The sequence below is a fragment of the Lepidochelys kempii genome, chromosome 10 (assembly GCF_965140265.1).
Source record: "Lepidochelys kempii isolate rLepKem1 chromosome 10, rLepKem1.hap2, whole genome shotgun sequence".
Classification (NCBI taxonomy): Eukaryota; Metazoa; Chordata; order Testudines; family Cheloniidae; genus Lepidochelys; species Lepidochelys kempii.
The window spans coordinates 61445345-61460673 of record NC_133265.1 but is presented as its reverse complement, the minus strand read 5'-3'; the positions used below and the strand labels follow the sequence as shown (position 1 = coordinate 61460673).

Here is a 15329-nt window from a genome sequence, read left to right as displayed (position 1 = left end):
CTAGTATTATTTTTAATTAGGCTTAAAATGACAATTCATACCAAAACAAGCGTGGATATAAAATACCATTCAGAAGAAGCTAGTCAATCAGATCTTGCACTTCTGAGAATTAAAATCAGTTACGTGGATTTGGAATATGTAAATAATTTAAATACAGGGTAACATGACCCATATTTATATTTGACTTACGGTGGCAATTTCTTCACCTGTATAATGAAACAGTGCAAACATATACACTGTACAATACTAAACAAATAATTCATGGCAACATATCCATGAATATGTTGAGAGAGCAGTATAAACATATATTTGTTCCACAAGAGAAATATCTTGAATAAAAAGGAAAGGGCTCAATTCTGCCCTCAGTTTCAAGGCTGCTGCTCTCAGCAACACCACCAGGAACAGGCTTGTGTAACGAAGGACAAAACTGAGCCCTCATGTCCTTACTTCCTGCATTCTTTTTATTTAGGGGAATATGAAAAGATGATTGATTGAAAATTAGATTAAGTAGAATTGCATTAAAAACTTACGTTTCAGCAAAGAAATGTCTTCTAAAATTCTTGCTTTGGCAGCATGCAAAGCAAGTGTTATGAAAATTTTCCCATCTTCACACCCACACACCAGCTTATCAAGGTGGGGCACATATACGGATGAAGTGACTGCTGCACTTTTGGTACCATCTTTAGATGCAAAAAGATGATCAATAATGCCTTCCGACATAGCACAATGTTTGTCAAAATCATCCTGCAGAGTCCAAGCTTCTGCTATTGGGATCTCTAGCAAAAAGGAATAGTCAAGAATAATTCACATGAAATTTCCAGGGATTCAAAAATTGAGAACAAGTCAGAGAAGTGACTGATTGTAAAAAAATTAAAATAAAATAAATAATAAATAAAATAAAAATAAAATAAAATAAATAAATAAAAAGCACACTTGCCTCTGTGACCACCTCCTCCCAAAGGGCCTGTCTGTCATCCTGTGGTTTGGAATAGTAATTGCAGTTTTTCCACACCAGTTGGATCACATGATCCCTCAGTGGGACAACCTCCATGCACTGGCCTATGTAGGCCCCGCGTGAAAGTCCTTTCCACTCCCCTCCAGACCTATGCATGGCTTGATTGGTGTGGAGAGCCTTGTGTTGGTTTTACAGATCAGAGATGAATTCTAACCTGAATGACTACAGAAGCTCCACTTGCCCGGGTGACTTTTCATGAGAACTGAAGTAGCAACAATGTAATTAAAAATTGTACAAAATATATAAAATTGCCTAACCTTTTGGAGAACCATCAAGCGTCGACACTGGGACATCAGGAATATGCCACAAGGTGATTCTTCCAGATGCTTCTCCAGAAAAAAGAATCTTATAGAAAGGTTCCTTTCTTTCATTCATAAAGCCCATAACAAAAGGAAAACTCTGTGACAAAAATAATAGCAACTAGTCAACTTTTCCGTATGAAAAAACGGATTAAGACAATACAGTCCCTAATTGCAAAATAAAACTATAATATCTGGAAATATATCTGTAGAAATAAAGGGCTGAATTCTCAGCTGTGGCTGAACTTTCCTCAGCCAGGGGCTACTCTAAAGCCAGGGCTGCTCTAAGTTGCACTGGCTGGTATGGCCCTCTTAAAGGCCACTAGGAACCCAGGGACTGCCAGAGTGCAGCACTGCTCTACCCATGCTCTTGCCACAACCCATACACCAGGCCAGGAGTTAATTAGACAGGCGAAGCCAAACATCAAAGAATAAGAACAGAAAATGGGTAGATTGTGGATACTTAAACAAAAATAATGCTTTCATTTGTTGGAAAAAATTATCCATAAGCTGCTCTGCCATCACAGTGACCCAATTATTACTAAGCCATATCTTTTGGCTACTTCTCTTCCTTGATGGTTTTTGACTTTTTGACATCCTTCAACAATTATCCTATCTGATTTTATATCACAAGTGTTTGAGGGGAAAAATAAACTAATGGCTATTGCCCTTCACATAAAAATTAAATCTGTCAGGGTTTAGGAAAACTATGCAGCAAAAGTGGTATCTAAAATCCTTAACCCAGCAACAAAAAGGAGGGACTATTAAAAACCTCACACAAGCCCATGTATTTAATAGTGCTTTTGGTGGGGTACAAATAAAAATATGCCTTTCTCTCACAATCCTGAAAAATGGTTTAAGGGCCTGATCCTGGTCCACTTAAGTCAACATCAAAAAACCAAAACTGACTTCAACGGGAACAGGTCCCACATACTTTTTGATAGCCAAATTATAAATAAATAAAATTCCGTAAGTACTAAATCTTATCCTTGGTCCAAGGGTTGCTGTTCTTATTCAGACAAAATCCCTGTTAAAATCAATAGGGTTTTTGTTTTTGCCAGAGTGGGCACTGTAGTAACTGATCCTTTATTTGTATCTTTCAATCGCTTAATTTCTGTTCATTCAACCAGCCATTATCTCTCTAGTCACACAGAGAGGAAAACAACCATTCAGATGTATTCTTTCCAATAGCGGAGTTCATTTGAGTCACCTGTTGTCAAGCTAGTAACTAGTAAACTTGCAACGGGCACACCTAGGCACACATTTACAACTGGAAGTATAAGGACTCTTAATCCATCTGATTTTTCAATTTCCTCTGTACAGCCTTCCCTAAACTTTAGGAACAGCTTCTTAGGCCTTAGGTGCCAATCCTACAAAGACTTACACATGTGCTTAACTTTACACACTGCGTACTGCCAGTAAAGTCTGCTCACACTGGAAAAAAGGTCACATGCACAGGTCTTTGCAGGATCAGGATAGGAATCTCAGTATAATGTAATGTGTTCAAACACCTGATTACAAACAGTTTGTGGTGAAGCATTTTGTAATGAACTAAGAGAGTCCTTGGGTCCAAACAGTTATGCATGTGTAGTCCCACTGACTTCAGTAGGAGTATTCACACAAGTAACTTTTTGCAGGATTGAGCCCCGTCGGTTCAAGGAATTCTAAATATTCTAGCTTGCCTTTTAAATTGTAATACAAATTTTGTATATTAACAAAAAAAATCCCCAAAAAGAGCCTTTTATAAAATACAAAGTATATCATAAATTCACCATATTTGAAAGTCAGAATCAGAATCAAGGAATAAGCCTTATTTATTATATCAATATAACTAAACCAAGTTTGACTCAATGCCTTAAATGTCCAGTTTGCTGAGAGTCTGTCTGGTCATTACAAGCAAAATATGAAGCAACTTTTGAAGCTCACTGTACAACATTCTCATGTTACCTTATTTTCTTTCACATAAGTGGAGCAGAGTAAATGAGGATAAACAGTTTCTTTGAGCACTTTTCCATCAGCAGGATATATGCTTTTAGAATGTCCACTGCATAATTAAAAAGAAAATCAAATGATTTAGAAATTCGTCTTTTTAAAAGCAGAATTTATGTCCAAGATTCTCAAGTTCAGCTAAAGTTGTTGGGTAAGTAATTACAAGTGATTTCTTTTTGAAACCACAGCACCAGCTGCCCAATTTCTACATGGCTAATCTTATTCCTGTATCCCCTGCTGTGTCAAACAAAGACTGAGGGCTGTCAAACTCAGGGTAAATCTTCTTGTGCCAAAGTGTTTTTGTTCTGGTTTTTCATCATTTGCGACATGCGGGGATTTTCCATAATAAACCTCCCAAAAGTTCATCTTGTACCTGAACTTTTTGTGTTCATTTTCAATCTGAGCCCACCTGTTCAGCAGCTGGTAGATGTAACTGTGACCATCTTCCATCCAGATGATGAGTCTCTGAGCAGCTAGCACTTCACCACCAGCAAAGCACTGACCACTTTTGTTGAATTCAGTGCACAGCAAGGAAAAATCACAATAATCATAGACCTAAAGACAGAAAAATGATAGATAAACATAAATGAATGCTATAATGTGTTTCCTGTTGACGATTTCATTTTAATACAAACACTGGCTTTGAGCAAAGATTCAGACAGTAAAGTATTTATGAGACTGTTTTTATGGTGTACATTCAGACTACCTTATTAAATTCAATGGGGTTACACTTTTGTTAAAACACAGTCAGATCAGAATCAGGCCACATGATTCCAGGAAGAAAAAACTGCCAATTAAAATTGAAACAACATTAAAGGCTTAAAGGTAGAGTTACAATCAGGGGGTAGGGAGGAGGCAGGGGATTTGCTTTGTTTGTAGTTACAAAATTCATCCTCTGTATAATTACATTGAGTTCAGGAGTGAATATAGCCCATTAGAACAAGACCTTCAAATTTCCTCTTGGGAGAACTTTTACATTCCTCTGTTAATATTATTTAAAATATTGACAGTTCTCCTGGCATGATCACACTATATGTTTAGCTTCTTTAACCCAACACTGTTAGATCCACCCACAGTTCTGTCATCTGGGACACACATTTATTCTTCACCACAGATTAATTTCACCACCAAAAACAAAGCACGCAAACCCACACCTTTCCAGGAGTGCATAGCAAAAGACGGCTATCCCACTCCCAGCTCCTCTGAAAACACATAGGCTGCTATTCCACAGGGCCTCCTCTCCTGCAATTGCAGGAGAAAGTAATGGGGTGGACGGGGGGCAGCATGTGGTATGGTCTGCTTACTGTCTTTCAGTGGGACTTAGGAACATAAGTCACCTTTGAAAATGAGACTTGGACACTGCAATACAGAGCAGAGCATAGCATTAAATACCTTTTAAAAATCCAGGCCTTTATCATCTCAGCTATGCAATTAAGATAACTGGTGAATAAATGGAGCAAGCAGTTTCCTCTGATACCCCAAATAGCTAGTGAGCACTGTTTCATTTGATTGAAGGAGAAAAACAACTACTTACATATAAAATCAATCATGTTCACTTTTCCAAAATTCTACTGAATTCCTAACGATGTTATATAGGAAGCATTAAGTACTATGTGTAATGCTGTACCTTCCAACAGTTTGCAAGCACGACTAAGAGGAGTCTTTCTGTGTATGTGCAAAATCTTATTGCTTGGCAGTTTGTACAGTCCAGAGACTTGGATTCTTGTTCATACACACTTTGCCTCTCCTAGATATTAGAAAGAAAAGTAGTAGTATTAGACAAACAAGATATTCTGGATCTTCAGGCTATGAATTTCAGGAAAGAAACCAGCTATTAAAAACATTTTGTAAATACAGACTTTCAAAATGCAATGCAAACTGTAACTTTTCATTAAACAGTGTGTTGTGGGGAGGGGATTCATGGCCCCCGTAGAGATGATGGGCATTCTGTGGGGAAGAGGATAGGCAGCATTGATAGATCTGCCACTATGAGGATGCACTAGTCATTGCTCAATGTAAAGCCAACAAAGCCATAGCAGTCTATACACTTGCAGTTTCAGATGCACAATGGCCAACAGAGGATTCTTTTCCTACAGCATAGCAAACAATAGTACCAGCACCTGGTTGTATGCTCGGTAAATGATCTTGACTTAAATTAATACTTTCCCACCACTTTTAGGGGTCACTATATTCCTAACCTTTTGGTTTTCAATGCATGAATGGCTTGCAAAAGAAAAAAATCCTACTTTTTGCCCTTTTCGAGGTGAATATCAAAGGCTCACTATCCAGGCTGACAGGCCCAAAATAGTTCTGTTGGAATTATTTTTTATTAATTATTGATCACATCACAAAAAACTGACATTTTCTGCCTTGAAACAATCCCCCTCCCATCATCAGTCCTCCGCAAGAAGGTCTACAGTGGTCAGACAATCTCAGCTGTTAGGTTAAAAGCAAAACAGCCACTATCACAGGCAGGAATGTCATGGCATCCTCTTGCTCACCCTTGCAGCTCCAGGAGGGAATTACAATTGATGAGAATTGTGCTCTCTAGGTATTTGAAGGAGTTGTATTCTCACTAACTCTGAACCCCTCCCATCTCAAAGGGCAGAAAAGTAAAGGGTCAGCATAATACCCACATATGCTCGCGTTCTGTTTGTGACTGGTGGCTGCACAGTCACTCAGCTTTAACAGCAACAATTTCAAGGCTGCAGTAGCACTAGTTATCTAGGACTGATACACTGAACGGAAATATTAAACACAGACTTTTTATAACAATGAACACGTTTTTAGAAGTGACATCAAACCCGACACCATCTCTTTAAGGTTCTGATCCTGTCAATTAATATGCATCTCCCATGATGTGCTCCTACATTAAGGTACTAATATAGCTAAGAGTACTCTGGAGAAAGGAAGTGCTGAAAAGGTTGCTAGTGTGGCTAAAAAGGCAACCTTCCTATTTTAAGAAAAAGATTATACAAATTTGAGTTCTTTCTTAGTAATAGTACTAATTTTTTTTATATAAACAATATAAGTGTTGTGAATCTCATTGCCACAGGAAGTTGTTGGGGCAAGAATTTAGCAAGATTCTAAAAGGAACTGGACATGGATATCAAGAATATTCAGAGCTATAATAAACAGCAACAAAAATTTTGGAAGGGATATTAAACCTCATGCTTCAGGATTTAAGTCAATCCCTATCTATTAGGGACCGAGATTTGAACTAGTATGGGGGCCACATCTGTCTACTGCAGGGTTCTGACATTTTCCTCTGAAGCATCTGTTTCTGACCACCGTACTAGACTAGATGGGCTTATGTCTGCTCCAGTCTGGCCATTTCTATGTTCCTGTGTGCTTACAAAAAGCAAGAAGTTGAATTCATCCACATTTTAATGCTATTGATGTCAGTGGGGTTACACCATGGATTAATTTGGCCCAAACCATCAAAGTCCTTGACCTAAAGTACTTTCAGATTAAGTGGGACAAAAGAAAAGCTAGGACTCCAGTTCCAGCACAAACAGGTGTCAGGGCAGCTTTGGTAAGAATATTAATATTCATAAACTGTACACAATAAGTAGACTTGAGGAGAGAGGGGACACTTGACACAGGGTGGGTGAAAGGCTGTTCCAAATGAAGAGGATAACATGAAAGAATATGAAAAGTAGACAGTGGGAGAAGGAAACAAAAATAGTATATAGGAGACAGAAAGAAGGACTAAGAGAGCATACAGGTAGAATTATGCAGAGCTTTGAACATAATGTGGAAGGAGGGGAAAAAGGGGTTTAGAGGAGGGAGTGACAAGAAAGGATTATGATCTTAGCATCAGTGTGGAAGAATAACAGACAAGATGTAGGAAAGCCAGAAGATGATGCAGGAGTCAAGGCAAGAGATGTACAAAGACATGGACTCATGTTTAGTGGAGATAGGAAGGATGGATTCTAGGAATTATATTGAGAATGAAGAGATAGGGCTTAGTAAGAGCCTTAGCTTTTTCAACAAACATGCTTGCAAAAATAACTAACTCTGTTTAATACACATTCACAAGACAGTATGTTCAGATTCCGTGTTTTTGTATCCTGACAATACTTCCATGTTCTCTATGTTACATTCCTGTTTTAAGTTAAGACTTAATGTTTCATGCAAACTGACCTGTATACTGGTCACTGATGATGATAGATCCCATACTTTAAGATCTCCAGTTACAGATACTGCTACTAGTGAATCTTCTATAAAAAGGAAATACAAAGCTGTTCAATATGAAACTAAATTCAAGTCACTGTGACTTGAGCCGAATGAGAACACAAGTACCACCAATGCTATCTTACTGCACACTGTGGAGCTCTGTTTTGAAAATACCAACTTTAGTCTTTTGGATCTGATGCTCCAGACTGTACACACAAAACAGAATGTCTAATTTGTATGTGCAGCCACTGTATTGTTCAGGGAAACGGGGTCCTTGTATACAGAAATGCTCAACCATGCGCTTAACTATCAATCTCATGCGCAAATAGGATATTTCATCAAGGTAACTGTGTGAGCAAAATAGGTGAGCAAAATAGGTGAATAATTGCACAAGCACTTTGTTAATGCAACTGCACATAAACACTTTTGAAAATCAGGCCCTGCACACATATAATCATTTTCACAGGTAGCCTTTTAATTGAGCTAATTATACGCAAAAAGTGTAAGAAAATAATTCTTTCCAGCTCTCAGGTTTCTGCTTAAGAAGCAAAATACAGTAATTTAAGTCTGATTGACATTAAAATTTAAATGTATCTTGAAGTTTTGATACTGAAGTATTTTACATCCTGAACGCATTTGTGAAACATAATATATTTAACTAACTATAATTAAAATATGGCATAGAAAGAATCTTTAGGCATTTGCTGCTCATGACTGGCCATCTTACATACTAATTTCAAGACATGACTGGCCATCTTACATACTAATTTCTGCATGTCACTACTATATGTACCTTGAATCCTTGTGGAGTGAACAATGCACATGCAACTGATCCAGTCAGAAGACTGAAAAGATATTAAAGTGTGAAGAACTGCCAAAGTCTTAGCATCAATAATGACGACATCTTGATATTGTCCACAACACAGAAGCCAGCCATCTCCTGTCATTCGGAAGGAGCAATGGTAATACTGTCCAAATGGAATTAAGCAAGAAAAGGTTAACAGAGAGAGCTACACAAAGTTCTCTTGCATATTATTTCTGGCTTTCATACACATCATTTTTTTAAATGTTAATTAACAAAAACAGTATTTTAAACACATTAAAACTTATTTTTAAACTGCATCAGAATCATACTGGTGAGCCAATTAATACCTGTATATAACTCTGAACAACCAGAAAAGGAAGCTCCCTGCTTCATCTCATGACACTAACATTCAGAAATGTATGATGGTAAGATGAAATTAATGCAAATGAATGCTTATTGAGGAGGCCTCATGCAGACATCACATCACACCAGAGCTCTATAATCTATATTAGCTATTAAATTCCTGGTGGAGTTAAAGGGATTAGTTTTACCCTATAAAACCCTAAGTGGGTTTTGGATTTGTTCATCTGAGAGACCTCATCTCTTCCCATCCACAAGACACTGCTGCCATTCTGATGGTGCTCTAACCTAAAACCCACCAGTATGAAAAAGAAGAGGCCTGATGGTAGGTTATTTTCCAGGAGGGATTCTCAACTATGGAATTCACTTGTTTAAAAGGAGGCCAAATTTGTTAGTATTCAGCACATTTTTGTTTTTTTAAGTGTCTGAGGGTGGGGTTGGCTATTGGGTGGTGGATGCGAAGTAGCTAATGTGTTATTTTGGGCAAGTATTATTATGGTATGCATGCACAGTTGGATTGTGTGTGATTTTTATTTGTAATTCTATGTGTAAATGTTGTAAAAATGCCTAGGGCCTGGGACTGCTGCTTCAAATGGACTCTTAATAAATAAAGTTGTCAAAATAAATTGAGTGATCATGTACTAGCATGAAAATATACTGCTGAATTATACTTTTTTATTCATTGTTGCTTAGCTCTATATACTTTCAGTTTTGGAAACTTACTCCATTTTGTTACAGTTAACTAAATAATATCTGAAAATTATAAAGAGTTACATAAATAACAAAATGGAAAAAGATATACACAACTACACAGCACAAAGAATGCATATCTGGAAATGTTATCATAACTGTAAATGTTACTTTGGCTCCATAGAAACACAGCAACAATGCTTTCAACCATTTGTAACTACTGCTGTTCTTTAAAAAAGCAGCTTTTAACTGGCAGATTTGGACAGTCAGTCCTGTAGGAAGAGAAGATCTCACATTTACTTAACCACAAATGATTAAAAGGCCTGTTGCTCCTTGTGTTCAAGTTTCATGTAAAATGGCAAATGTTCACTTTGCAGTGTCCTGACATCTGCCATTTTCTGCTGAGGCATACATGAGTACAGAAGGAACCTACAAAACTAGATTTGTGAAATGTTAATTGGCAATCAAGCAACATTTTTCATGTGCTGATACCATCAAAATCTGTATATGTCGGCACCCATCTCAGAGTAACCTCGTGTAGGTAGTAATGCTCTCACAAATACTACCAGCAATCAGTACTTCTGGAGCAGTAATACAAGGTAGTACTCACTTTTGAAGGCTGTTCTTTTAAGAATGATGATTCCTGTCCTACCTCCTTCCCCTCCACCCCCAATTTTCCTCTCAGATACCCATTTTCTCCTTTTATCATCTTTTCAATGTCTCCACATACCTCCTAGTGAGGGGTGCTAGTCTTTCCTGGAGAGGAGTATGTTGTTTCTCCTGCCCTCCCAAGCTACCTGGCATTGAGAGCAAGGTATAAGGACTGTACCTTTGATCTCCTATAACAGCACAATGGACCGGTACTAAACCAACATGCTAGCCCACATCTCTACCTCTTTTTAGTAGTTCTCTAGTTCCTTACCTCTTTACCCCTAATTGAGCCACACCCCGCAGCAGAACATATTGAACCCACTGTTACAACATTATTGCTGTTGTATATGTATGGTAATATGAATTGTTGAGGAGTGATTTTCATTACAATATGGCATACAGGCCCCAAGTCTGTTGATAAAACTATAAAGGTACATTTAATTGTTAATTGACAAGTTGAAGAAACAAGGTCATTTAAAAACTAACATTGATATTTATGCTTCAGTCAACCAGGCAAACCAAAAAAGTTGCATGGAAACAGTATTACCTCTACAAGCTTTGAAATATTTAAATTTTCCAGTAGCTTGGGAGTCTCATGAAAGCTCTAAAAAGTTCTCAGACTTTCAACACTTGCAACCTAGACTTCCACACTCAAGAAAAAGAGCATTTTAATTAACTTAGGGGCCCTCAGCAATTCTTTCATGAACACATCCAGAAATAAACCAGCAGCTCTCTGAATCAGAGCCACTCCTAAATCATACACATACATATTTCACATACCCCTCGCTCTCTAGCATCTAGGTACTTAGCAAGTACCTGGATATACTTCAAAGCAGAGACTTGAAAGGGAATTGACTGAAGAAAGATTTAAAGCAATTTGACATCTAAAAATAAGGTTACTACCACTGAGCTCTGTCATGAAAGAAAGTGCGTTTTTGGAAAGAGAACCAAGTATTTTCCTGGAGGTTAGCAGCTAGGCAATCAAAACCCTCGAACTAATCTATCTAAGTTTAAAAGTAAGATCACTAGCAAACTGTCTTACAAAATGTTTGGCTATAGATTTGCATTTACCCATTTTCAAGACAGACGACCTTAAACTAACATTTTCCATGTTGCCCTCATGAAGGCCAAAACAAAAACCACAAGAAATGGCCTTACTGTGCATCAATACCTGAAGCTCAAATGTCACAATCAATAAATATATGGATATTACTTTCTAGAAACATTAGTGGCTGAAAAAGAAATGCTTCTATTTGTCTGAGAAATAGAGGTGAAATACAAAGCGGAAATTTTTTTAGTTCATTTCCCAGATGGAAAATGAAACAGGAATAAATAATAAATGGTAAAATGCTACATACACGGCAGCAAGATTTTTGCTCTCTATGCTTTCTTCCTTATGAAGTATGTTACATTCATAAACAATTTTAAAACATATTTCCCCAAAATCAGAGATGTAATAAATAAAATAAGAATAATGAATAATGTGCAACTCACATTGTAAAGCACTGAAATATTCAATGAAAAGTTGCTATACTTACACAGATTGCTGTATGCCTATAAGGAAGGTTTGCACTGTCAATGCACTGTCCACTAGTGACATTCCAAACACACATCTCCCTGCCAAAGATAACTTCATATTACTCTCTGTCATTTCCACTCAATTGGCTGGAATAATTTTGTGCCACCAAGTTTTTCTTTAGTGCTGCACTTTTGTGGCTTTTTGTTACAGATTACTGGGTAAGAAAATGTTGTGGTCATTAGCAAGGGATGACATACTGTAACTGTTTCTTTTTGTTTTGGTAATAACACCCTGCTGCCTTGCAGCAAACCCTACTTTAAGGCTAGGTCTGGCCTACAACAAATTGTAGGTATACTGCCATTATGGCTCATCAATGTGTCACCATAACTATCATTCGCTGGAACTACATCCTGCTGAAAATGATTCATTTCACTGAACTTAAACTACACATTTTGAAAAGAATAATGCATCTTCTACAGCACCCGACTTTAGTTCTTGAAATAAGCTATCATTTTCTGTTAAGAATAAACAGTGCCACCATGAGGCTGTTTCTAAGGCTATTTCATCTATACAATGCTGCATTTCATATATCTATTACCTAATCAGTAATAAAAATCAAAGGTTAATATTTTGACAACAACCTTTCAAATATTTTTGTATGTTAGCCAATGTACTTTACTTAAACCATATTCAACATGCTTTGGAACTAATGTCTAGTAGTTGTACAATCAAGTTTACCTGGCAAGTGAAACCCTTATGAGGTATCAGAGTAGCAGCCGTGTTAGTCTGTATCCGCAAAAAGAACAGGAGTACTTGTGGCACCTTAGAGACTAACAAATTTATTTGAGCATAAGCTTTCGTGGGCTACAGCTCACTTCATTGGATGCATGCAGTGGAAAATACAGTAGGACGATTTTATATACACAGAGAACATGAAACAATGGGTGTTACCATGCACACTATAACGAGAGTGATCACTTAAGGAGAGCTATTACCAGCAGGAGAGCGGGGGCGGGGACGGGACCTTTTGTAGTGATAATCAAGGTGGGCCATTTCCAGCAGTTGACAAGAACGTCTGAGGAACAGTAGTCGGGGGGAAATAGTTTTATTTTGTGTAATGACACATCCACTCCCAGTCTTTATTCAAGCCTAAGTTAATGCTGTCCAGTTTGCAAATTAATTCCATTTCAGCAGTCTCTTGTTGGAGTCTGTTTTTGAAGGTTCTTGTTGAAGAATTGCCACTTTTAGGTCTGTAATCGAGTGACCAGAGAGATTGAAGTGTTTTCCAACTGGTTTTTGAATGTTACAATTCTTGACATCTGATTTGTGTCCATTTATTCTTTTACGTAGAGACTGTCCAGTTTGACCAATGTACACGGCAGAGGGGCATTGCTGGCACATGATGGCATATATCACATTGGTAGATGTGCAGGTGAACGAGCCTCTGATAGTGTGGCTGATGTGATTAGGCCCTATCATGGTGTCCCCTGAATAGATATGTGGACACAGTTGGCAACAGGCTTTGTTGCAAGGATAGGTTCCTGGGTTAGTAGTTTTGTTGTATGGTGTGTGGTTGCTGGTGAGTATTTCCTTCAGACTGAGGGGCTGTCTGTAAGCAAGGACCTGCCTGTCTCCCAAGATCTCTGAGAGTGATGGGTCATCCTTCAGGATAGGTTGTAGATCCTTGATGATGTGCTGGAGAGGTTTTAGTTGGGGGCTGCAGGTGACAGCTAGTGGCGTTCTGTTACTTTCTTTGTTGGGCCTGACCTGTAGTAGTTGACTTCTGGGTACTCTTCTGGCTGTGTCAATCTGTTTCTTCACTTCAGCAGGTGGCTATCGTAGTTGTAAGAATGCTTGATAGAGATCTTGTAGGTGTTTGTCTCTGTCTGAGGGGTTGGAGCAAATGCGGTTGTATCGTAGAGCTTGGCTGTAGACAATGGATCATGTGGTGTGGTCAGGGTGAAAGCTGGAGGCATGTAGGTAGGTATAGCGGTCAGTAGGTTTCCGGTATAGGGTGGTGTTTACGTGACCATCGCCTATTTTTTTCTCTCCTGCTGGTAATAGCTCACATTAAGTGATCACTCTCGTTATAGTGTGCAAGGTAACACCCATTGTTTCACGTTCTCTGTGTATATAAAATCTTCCTACTGTATTTTCCACTACATGCATCTGATGAAGTGGGCTGTAGCCCACAACAGCTTATGCTCAAATAAATTTGTTAGTCTCTAAGGTGCCACAAGTACTCCTGTTCTTATGAGGTGTGTCAAGTTGTCAGAACTTGGCAGCTATGGGCCAGTTCCACAAAGGTATTTAGGCTCTTAACTTCCATTGATTTGAATGGAAGTTAGATGCTTCTTTATCTTTGGGAATCTGGGCATACATGTTAAGAAAAAAAAAATCTACAGACTGAGTTAAATAAATGGTAACCATTATTCTTTCAGCAATTTAACCAAACATGTTATGCTATTCAGAAAATAATTGTTTCACAGTGTTGTCTGGAAGAGAATATATTAGGTTCACACTGGAAAAGTAAAATCTCTTTATTAATATATCAGAAAAACAATTTAGAGATTTAAACTTCAACTGACACTGTTAATTTCATGTAATTGGCTAATTCAAAATGATTTTCATGTTTATTTACTACTGTGTACACTGTAAATAAAATCTGCATGTGCTATGTTCCAGGAAGTTAGCTAAACAGAATGCTTTCTAATAATCATTGGCTGGTGGCCAAATTCTTCTCTTATTTACTCTGGTGTAAATGAGGGGTAACTCTACTGACTTCAGCATTGGATATCTACAGTAATGTAACTGAGAGCAGAATTTCACTCACATTTCCATATTTTCTGCATGTTGCTTTGAAACAATAAGAGTTTGTTTTCTTCATACGACTAGGTGGAGAATAAAACGTTATAAATATTGTATCATGATGCCTTTTTTCTCTGACCAATACTGTTCACATCAGTGGATACATGCAGGTGGAAATATAAATCTTAACGGAATAAATTCAACATTTCCACACAAAAAAGGACACTAAGAATTTCCCATTATGAATTTTTCTAAGGAATGTCAGCGACAGAAAAGAGGAAAGGCCCTGACATTTTTAAATTGAATTAGAGGGAAACATGATCTTTCTCCATGCAATGTTCTTAACCACAATCCAAGAAGACAGAAATCTGAAAGTAGTAAATGGACTGATCCACAGTCCAGAGTACACAGTCTGACAAAGCTTGCCTCTGCTGAAGACGAGGCATCCTATTTGTAATCATCCCAGCTTCATATTGCAACCTTCCAGAGCTCACTGGTGAATGTCTTGCTCTTATATGGTGCACCAAAGAAGTTGCCAGTAGTTTTGTCGAGTGAACATTTAAAGGGTTCTGAAGACCATTTGTCCTTATCTATATGTATCCCAGATACACAATACAATCCATCCAGTAGTGATCTTTCATTGTTTCTCCAAATAACATAAACATATGAGAAAGCTTTTAGTCTTTTTCTAAGTTAATTTTTACACATATATAGTATTTAAGCAACAGAATACTTTTCCCCACTTAAAACTGTATAGATTAGGGCCAGAAAAATGGAAGTTCAGAATTAAGATGAAAGTTAGCCTCACTTTCAGTACCATGGGCAGGATCAACTTTGGGAGAGTAGGGGTGCCATAAATATAAAGGAAAGGGTAACCACCTTTCTATATACAGTGCTATAAAATCCCTCCTGGCCAGAGGCAAAATCCTTTCACCTGTAAAGGGTTAAGAAGCTAAAGTAAGAAGGGTTAAGGGTTAAGAAGCTAAGGTAAGACGCTAAGGGTTAAGGAGCTAG

At 37.8% G+C, this 15329-nt stretch overlaps 1 protein-coding gene across 8 annotated transcripts in view; it reads right to left on the bottom strand.

Annotated features, from left to right (window-relative positions):
• Positions 1 to 15329, bottom strand: part of WDR72 (WD repeat domain 72) — a 218622-nt gene that overhangs the window by 187488 nt on the left and 15805 nt on the right. For 7 of the 8 annotated variants that reach the window (XR_012153995.1, XM_073303832.1, XM_073303831.1 and 4 more), the window contains 8 exons: positions 11527 to 11605; positions 8276 to 8450; positions 7450 to 7526; positions 4931 to 5050; positions 3713 to 3858; positions 3262 to 3358; positions 1273 to 1414; positions 531 to 776 (listed from right to left, as the gene is read on the bottom strand). Coding sequence is in view for 7 of the 8 variants with exons in the window: in XM_073303832.1 (XP_073159933.1) it covers positions 531 to 776; positions 1273 to 1414; positions 3262 to 3358; positions 3713 to 3858; positions 4931 to 5050; positions 7450 to 7526; positions 8276 to 8450; positions 11527 to 11605 (1082 nt within the window). In the remaining variant the exon portion in view is untranslated. The remainder of the gene's footprint in view (positions 1 to 530; positions 777 to 1272; positions 1415 to 3261; positions 3359 to 3712; positions 3859 to 4930; positions 5051 to 7449; positions 7527 to 8275; positions 8451 to 11526; positions 11606 to 15329) is intronic. The other variant, XM_073303838.1, reaches the window with a different exon arrangement.